An 8,616-nucleotide genomic window follows, 5' to 3' on the forward strand; every position below is an offset into this window, starting at 1 on the left:
TAATGTTTCTTTTTTTACATTGATACAAATTAATCCCAATAATTTAAAGCGCATTCCTGTGACCAAGCAAACCAATTAAAATCTCAGAATAGCAAGATTTCCCAACATGAAACATCTCAGAGATGGCGTGTTGTCCACGGGTTCTCCAGAATTTGATAAGGACAAGAGGTCTTGGTTTTCTTCATGTCAGTAAGTAGATAAGTGTACCTAATTGTCGAACCAAAATCTAAGTGATATATAGTATTTTTTATTTTTCATTTTTGAGTTTAAGTGATATATAATATGACTTATGAAGGCCAGGACAACATGGATGCAGTTCACTTTCTACATTATACTCATGGAGTTCTTCTATAGAGACAAAAACTCCACTTTCTATGAATGCACTTGTTACCTTGCCCATGACAAGGGTCATGGTCAAATACTGACCAACGATTGGCATTGTGCGGGTGTTAAATTCTTCTCTATAAATAGCAGGCACCATTAGGACCCTAGAGAGAGAGAGAGAGAGAGAGAGAGAGAGAGAGAGAGAGAGAAGAGATGGAAAAGCCAAACATGGAGTCTCCACTCCTCACAAGCTCTGATAGAAAGGAAGAAGGGGAGTTGTTAACAGAATTAAAGAAGCAGCTACGGTTAGCAGGGCCAATGATAGCAGGAAGCGTCCTGCAGAACATTATCCAGATGATATCAATCATGTTTGTTGGACACCTTGGGGAGCTCTCCCTCTCAGGTGCTTCCATGGCCAGCTCCTTTGCTGGAGTCACTGGTTTTAGCTTGTTGGTATGTTTAGATTCTCCTCTCTTTATCTCCTCTGTTATCCAATTGCATGTGTGGCTTAGCTCCATGGACGGTAGGAAATCAACCTTCAGTCTTTGAGGTTGTAGTTGTCTGGGACATCCAAGAAACAAGCAATTTGATTGTTGTTATCCTTTTGTCTTTATGCTAATCTGATTCATGATTCTCCTTTTTCTTTATATTGGGAATTGCCGGAATTGGTGCTGATGTAAATTTGGGCCTTTCTGTCATTTTGAACCTATAGTTTTACAAAAATGTGGCATGGAAAAAGACTCTGTAGGTCTTGGAATATAGGTATCATTAAAGATTCATAATATAGAATTGAGCTAAATTCACTTTTTTCAAAAGTAAGTCAAAGAAATCAGTGGAACGCTGGCAAGTCAAGAAATCGGAGATCGAGTGGTCCAAAAGGAAACCAAGTGAAATTGTCATCTTCCGATCCTTACCATGAGGAATATATTTGCTTCTCTTTCTCTTGTGAACTCCAGGTTCTTGGAGCATGCCATCCTATGATTTCTCCATATTTTACAAGTTTTGATATGTGACTAACATCTAACCAAACAAAACTAGAAACTTTGCGTCCATTCCTGATATGATATAATACAGAGAGGAAATATAGAGTGAGAGAGAGCAAGGGAGAGGAAGGAGAGATGGAAAAGCCCTACAAAGTTATCAATAAGGGGGGGAGTGAGGTCTCATACAGAAATGTAGTTTGTAAATTCTGTGAGATTTTGTTTGGATGGATGTTTAATTTAACCTAACAATACAATTGGAAGACATTCTGAGCAAGTTAAAAGTTCTTTGATCTGGAACAGAATGTCTCGAGCCCATATAAGCAGTGGAAACAAAAGTATACAAGGATTAGTATTACTAGTATAAGGGTCCCTTTATAATATGGTTAAAATTCATATGGAATCAGAGGAGAGTGTTGGTAGATAAAATCCTCATTCTTATCTCAAAAGTTCAGGTCATATACAAGTTTGAAGAAGTGTTTAATAATAATTTCGAGTGTTAATTTGAATAAGATGACTCTTCAAGCAAGGATTTTTAGTATGTGAATTTTTATGATCTTTCCAACTCAAAACAGTGTTCTATTACATGAGGCTCCAGACAGCATGTTGAGAGGGCAAGATGCAGGCAATCTTACCCTCATAGCTCGAGAGACTATTTTTATGACAAATACATGACCGTATGGTGTGCATGATGGTAAGTCTTAATATCATACTAACACCTTCTTCTTTGCTTTAATGTTGATGTGCCCTATTTATTTACACTAATGAAAAATGGTGATGCTACGCCTCTGAGAGAGTTTCCTTTTCTTAATTTTTCTTCTCTAGTTAGTCTTGTGCTGACTGCTAATCTGCACTTAAGAAGAAGTTTCAAAGTTGTGGATGCTGTCTCATGATAGTTCATAGATCTCATGTATCTAAATTGAATGCTTGCTCTAAGATAGTTTTGATTGTTCATGCCTCACTCATCTCGCGCAACTTGATGAATGATTGTAGTATATGTTCTTAAAAATTTCTGGAACTAAAACTACATGTTCTTTTCCATCAGCGGATGCAACTAATGTTGTTGCAATGCCAAAATGAAAAGTTTAGCATATTTATATGAGCTAACAATGCTTATCTTGATATGTCTTGCTATAATGATTCATGTTTTTTGTTCTGTCAAAGCATTTTACTATTGAAGTTGACTGTTTTTCCTCTTCGAGGAAAACTGTTATTATGTTGTGTGAATAAAATTGTTTCCTTTGTTCTGTGGTTAGATGGGAATGGGAAGTGCTTTGGATACGTTGTGCGGCCAGGCCTTTGGAGCAAAACAATTCTATATGCTTGGTATTCATATGCAAAGGGCAATGCTAGTCCTTATGCTTGTAAGCATTCCGCTTGCCATTATTTGGGCCTGCACAGGCCAAATTCTTCTTTTATGCGGGCAAGATCCAGAGATTGCAAATGAAGCTGGAGTATATGCTCGATGGATGATCCCATCTCTTTTCGCATACGGTCTTCTTCAGTGCCACGTTAGATTCCTGCAGACCCAAAATATCGTTTTTCCCGTAATGCTAAGCTCTGGGATTACTGCACTGCTTCATATACTTGTCTGTTGGATATTGGTATACCAATTAGGCCTTGGCAGCAAAGGTGCTGCCCTTGGAAATGGAATCTCTTATTGGATCAATGTGTTACTATTGGCACTTTATGTTAGACTATCAAACAACTGCAAGAAAACTTGGACTGGCTTTTCAAAAGAGGCTTTGCACAATATCCTTAATTTCACCAGACTCGCTGTTCCATCAGCATTGATGGTTTGGTAAGAAAATAGCATATCCATTTACGTAACAATATTAAGAACTTTGAATAACTATTCTAAGTGCATCTTATGGATTGAGACAGCTTGGAATGGTGGTCATTCGAGTTTCTAGTGCTTCTTTCTGGTCTTCTCCCAAATCCAAAGTTAGAGACATCGGTGCTATCAATAACGTGAGTGCAGCTTTTATAATTTTTTTTGCCTTTTATGGCTTTGATGAAATAAAGTATTTAGGATGTTCTCAATGATAAGTACAATATTTAGGTTCACAATTTAATGCATCTAATAATTCTTAATTAAGTTAACACATATAGCAACGCTCTGTGGCTAATCTTGTCCATTAACTAAAGCCATGCATCTTATTTCCTCAGCCTTAACACAGGTTCAGCAATCTTCATGATCCCTTTTGGTCTTGGTGCTGCAGTGAGGTGAGTTTATTATAGATCTTGTTGACATCTTCTACCTTATACCATCTTTAGTAACATTGCCAATAACCTTTTCCACTTCACAGTACTCGTGTTTCAAATGAACTCGGTGCTGGACATGGACAAGCTGCTCGTTTAGCTGTTCGTGTTGTGTTATTCTTGGTCATTGCAGAAGTTTCCATAGTGGCATTGGCCTTGGTTTTGCTGCGTGGTATCTGGGGATATGCATATAGCAATGAAGAAGAAGTGGTGAAATATGTGGCAACTATGTTGCCAATTCTTGCAACATCCAATGTTTTTGATGGAATTCAATGTGTTCTTTCAGGTAAACGTCATCCTTGAATTCGTGATCAGTTTCTTATTCTTGTATCATTATAGACTAAATACTTTCTTTCTTGAACATGCAGGAGTTGCCAGAGGATGTGGTTGGCAGAAGATTGGTGCATTTGTTAATCTTGGAGCATTCTATATTTCAGGCATCCCTTCAGCTATTCTTTTAGCATTTGTTTTTCATCTTGGAGGAAAGGTGGTTTTCTTCCTAGCTATTTTCTTCTTGGTTTCATATTTTGGCTAATGATAGTGTTGATCGCAAACTGACAAACATGTATCAAAATCGATGAACAGGGCCTTTGGCTAGGAATCATATGTGGCATTTTTCCACAAGCATTGATTTATTTAGCCATTACCCTACGTACTGACTGGGAGAAAGAAGTAAGGATCATTGACGAACTTATATTCCTATTTTGTTGTACTAAGCTACTTTTATTTAATTGCAAGCAGTTCCATAGATGGTAAACTTTGCTTGCATTGTGGAAATACTTTACTAGCTTTGAAAAGCTTTCATGGAAAAGTTGAAAGAGCTTCTTCCGAAGCTGTCATATTTTAACCTTATACTTCATTGAATTTTTTGAATATCCATTACCAAGAATCTCTAATGTGCTTTAACTCAGCTATTTAAACCTAAAAGAAAGTTGCCATATGATATGAGCTCAACACTAGGAAACAATCATTTTCCAATTAAATCATAACAATTATAAATTTATAATTAAGGTTGCCGAGGGGAAAACACATTTGGCATTGCAAAAATCATTAAATATTTCATATGGTTTCTTTGTATAAGTTCATATATCTGCTCTGATGATGTCCTATTAATTTCCAGGCAAGGAAGGCAGAGGATAGAGTATTCAGCTCCAGCATTCCCACAGGCATAGTAACATAATGTCATATTTGATGGGCAGTATTGTAACTTCTATTTTTCTTTTGAGAGAAAGGGGTAATTAGCAATATTGTAACTTTGTTAGCATAATGCCCTTATTTTGATCATCAAGGAGCTCATTTGAAATTGATGCTTAAACATAGCAAGAGCATCAAACCAGGAAGATGTAGGAACCTTTATTAAGTATTGTTCTCTTTCAGCAAAATTTTGGTGGTAAACTTTTGTGAGAAAATATGATACTGCGAGTAATACTTTATGATGATTTAGATTGTTGTTGGTTTAGCATGTTCATGAAGTTCCGTGAAATCTAACATTGAACATGAAGGATGTGATACAACAAATATGCTTTTTTTTTCTTTTGAAAGATCCATAAATAGTTGATATATAACTAGATGGAATTACAAATTGCATCCACTTGCTCACCAGTCCAGAGGCTTGAAGACTTAATATCACGCTGAGCAAGATTGTGAGCATAAAGATTGTTACATATGTTAGTAAATCCTAACTTAATCCAAGGATGTTTTGATAGTAGAAGCTTGCAGTCAAGTACAACATGATGGAATACTCAGTCTGGATTGGCTTGGGAATTAATCTATTTGACTGTTTATTGATTGTCACTAAAGAGCTAAGGCACAGCCCTTGAGGGCAATTTGCAGAGCTCCTTTAAACCGGCCAAGATGGCCCACTCTTCGCCCAGTAACGAACTCAAGCAGTTTTCTAGATAGATTTATTTAGCGAAAAGGGGGAGAAGCAAGGTTAGGCCTGGTGAGAATACCTATACCTTCACATAAAGCGTTGCACCACGCTATGTCGACCCAGCCTACATAGTCGAACAAAATATCAGGAGCTAGCGTTTGAGATTCCCCATTATCCTAATCTAGTGCATCACTAATACTCTCTAGGCAACTCAAGTGAAGTGTTTTAGTGTTGAAAGCTATATTACTAGGGGAGACATCTTTGTTATTAAAAACCTTCTCACATCTGGCTTTTCAGATGTGCCACAGAAAGGAGAGACAGTAGGACACGCCTCATATAGATAAATTTGAGTAGAGAGCCAGCATCCAGTCATTTAAAGAGTAAGGAGGCTGGATCAATGTTCTAATACCCAGATTACGGGAAAGCCATGCAGCCACGCGGACGGGTAGTTGAGAAGGATGTGGTTGATTGTCTCGTTGCTAGAGGAAACATAGGATTGACATCATCAATCTCTTGGAAGCGACTATGAAGAACAACCTTTACCAAAATCGCTTGGATCAAGCACCTCCATAAGAATGTTTTTATCTTTGGTGTTACATTTTTTGCATGCTAGATTAGGACGAGCGCCTCCTACAACTATTGTCTGATGTCGAAATGAGCCGGTCACCATGGGAAAGTGAATCATAAGCAGTTTTAGTAGATAATAATCTGTTATTCGCTTTCGATCAGATTAATTTATTAGGACAATCAACCGAGTGTGGGTTGATGCAGGAATTGAGGATGAAAGAGGCAGCTCTGGTTAGAAATATATTGTAGATAAGAAAATGATTCTAGTTTTCATCATAAATAAGGTCACTTACTTTGCTAACTGCAACACCCCAATACCGCCATGTGGCTCTCATGGTGCTTATCCTCACGTGAGATTCACATGGGGATTTAGAAGCTCGATAATACGCCATCAAAATAAGGAATTCAAATAAATTAAGCGAAAAACAAAATAGGGCCTAGGCCACACCAAATTCATCCATAATACAATAGAAGGGTAAACATCTCGACAAGAGTACATGATCAAAGTAGCTATAAAATGGGGATATAGATCTTTTATTATAAGTTCAAAAGAAAACATGAAATTAAAAAGGCTATCGCCCTACTAGCTAGATGGTGCCAAGCCTCTCGCCAGAGTGCAAGTCAATCTGCATCTAGTGTCAACACGAAATAAGCCTAGCGCTCAGCAAATGATATTATACCTAGTTATTCATCAACAATAATATCATCTCCAGCTTAAAACAAGATATAGGAAAGTGCACCATATAAGATGATATGCATCGTAACATGGAGTATACGTGTCAATAACTGGCAAGCATAGTCCAAAATAATTACAGTTAATTTATCCATTCTTTATGCATGGTATGCCTCATAACCCGGCGAACAGCATGATCGGTCGTCTGCTTTGTAGACTAAGGACCCAATCGTAAGCTCACACCGAGGTCTACATCATCATACCTTTATTTTTCAATTTAAACACCCTTAAGGGATTGATTCTTAACGATCGATAGTAAATCGCCTATCACTCGACAAAACGGCTGCCTGATTGTATATACTATAAAATATCCCTCTACCCCTAACCCTAGTTGGGGGAGGTGTCGGGTACTGCCGAGACTTAGAATCATCCCCTTTTGGTGTTATTACAAGGTAATTAAGTTTAGCATAACATGATAGTAAATAATGTTACTTAAGCATGCGGTACATCACATTAAATTAATAACAAATCATGTCAAGCAACATATTAATTAGATAGGTTTTGCTAGAATACAAAGATTAGCAAGTCATATATGCTTAGGCTATCACATCAAATAATAAATTAAGAGTGGATAGACCACTTATCTAGATTCACTAAAAAGTCCCTAGCGAAGAGCAGTCCCCACCTAATCATGGTCAGCCCCGGGCTGAGCGCTGGTTATAGGGTGCTCTGCGACAAGATCACTAAGTCAATACCAAAATCTTAAAAAAATTTACTAGGGACATATAGTATTAAATGCTGTGGATTAAGATAAAGGGGAAAGAAAATATGGTTCAATCACTACCTTGTCCCAAAGTGTGAAGAAATAAAAAGGGCTCAAGGAAAAATGTTGGGCTGGGCCAAGCTCGAGGCGAGCACGACCGAGCTAGTGGAGCCCAACCCGAGGCAAGCATGCTCGAGCGTGCCTACCACGCTTGGGCTCGATTTGCCCGAGCTCGAGCCCGGCAAGCTCAGGCTAGTGGGAGCCACTCAAGGGAGCTAGGTATAACCCAGCCTGAGCTGAGCCCCCTCTCAAGTCACCACCCCCCCATATAGGGGTTGCTGCTTTGTTGGGGAAGGAGGGGCGGTGATGACGCACAACTCGAAGCACCACATCGTTATTGGATAGAAAAGAAAGGACAAGGAGGGATAAAACTCACCGACTATGACAAAGACTACACCAGCCTGACCACGACAACGATGATCACAACAATGTTTGGAATTTTAGAGGAGAAGGATGGAAGGGAAGAGGCGATGCCCAAGCTCTCCTTGAAGAGGGGAACAAATAAGGAGAGAGAGAGAGAGAGAGAGAGAGACGAGCGATGGCCCTCTGCCCAAGGTTGCCCCCTCCCTCCCACACGCCAACAGTGGCGTGTGCAGGGGGGAGGGGCTAGGCCTGCCCTCTTCCCCTCACATTGGCTTGAGACACCAAGGGGAGAGGAAGCGAGGGTGGGAACGTGCAGGGCACATGCCCCACCTTTTTTTTTGCATGTTACACTAACGTAGTTAGGTAAGTGGAGATTTTCAGTGATAGAAGAAGGTAAGAAATGATTGTATAGAATTGAAATAGACGAACCATCTCCAACCATCCATTAGGCATGCTTGAATAGAATATATTCGACTCTAGGGATTGAGGAGCAAGTTGCAGATTCGGAATGCTTCAAAGAGATTGACACGTCGAGACCTATAGACGTAGGTCTGCAGATTAAATCTCATTTTGACAACAAGCGATGTCAACCACCATTGGAGAAGCACTATCAAAATTTTCTAATAATGCCATTCAACTCCTTAAGCAGTGATTTAGGCAAGGCCACTATTACCATAAAGTATATCGATATTGCGCTAAGTATTGACTTGATGAGAGTGAGTCTTCCTACATGCAATAAGAGATTGCTTTT

The 8,616-nt window shown here is 38.9% G+C and overlaps 1 protein-coding gene across 1 annotated transcript; it reads left to right on the forward strand.

Annotated features, from left to right (window-relative positions):
- Positions 1-380: 380 nt before the first annotated feature.
- LOC140782737 (protein DETOXIFICATION 16-like) lies at positions 381-4,948 on the forward strand. The gene is made up of 8 exons (XM_073129470.1): positions 381-777; positions 2,561-3,105; positions 3,189-3,275; positions 3,474-3,530; positions 3,614-3,852; positions 3,935-4,053; positions 4,152-4,238; positions 4,687-4,948. The coding sequence occupies exons 1-8, from the start codon at positions 538-540 to the stop codon at positions 4,744-4,746; spliced, it is 1,434 nt and encodes a 477-aa protein (XP_072985571.1). The 5' UTR covers positions 381-537; the 3' UTR covers positions 4,747-4,948.
- Positions 4,949-8,616: the final 3,668 nt, after the last annotated feature.

The sequence above is a fragment of the Typha latifolia genome, chromosome 2 (genome assembly GCF_019914945.1).
Source record: "Typha latifolia isolate L0001 chromosome 2, TyphaL0001v2, whole genome shotgun sequence".
In the NCBI taxonomy this organism is placed as follows: Eukaryota; Viridiplantae; Streptophyta; class Magnoliopsida; order Poales; family Typhaceae; genus Typha; species Typha latifolia.

What these genes read in the sequence shown, in the direction of transcription:
- LOC140782737 (XM_073129470.1), top strand. Translation starts at nt 538, where the DNA reads ATGGAAAAGCCAAACATGGAGTCTCCACTCCTCACAAGCTCTGATAGA. An exon ending in TCACTGGTTTTAGCTTGTTG is followed by an intron (nt 778 to 2,560) that starts GTATGTTTAGAT and finishes TTCTGTGGTTAG; the next exon opens with ATGGGAATGGGAAGTGCTTT. An exon ending in CCATCAGCATTGATGGTTTG is followed by an intron (nt 3,106 to 3,188) that starts GTAAGAAAATAG and finishes GGATTGAGACAG; the next exon opens with CTTGGAATGGTGGTCATTCG.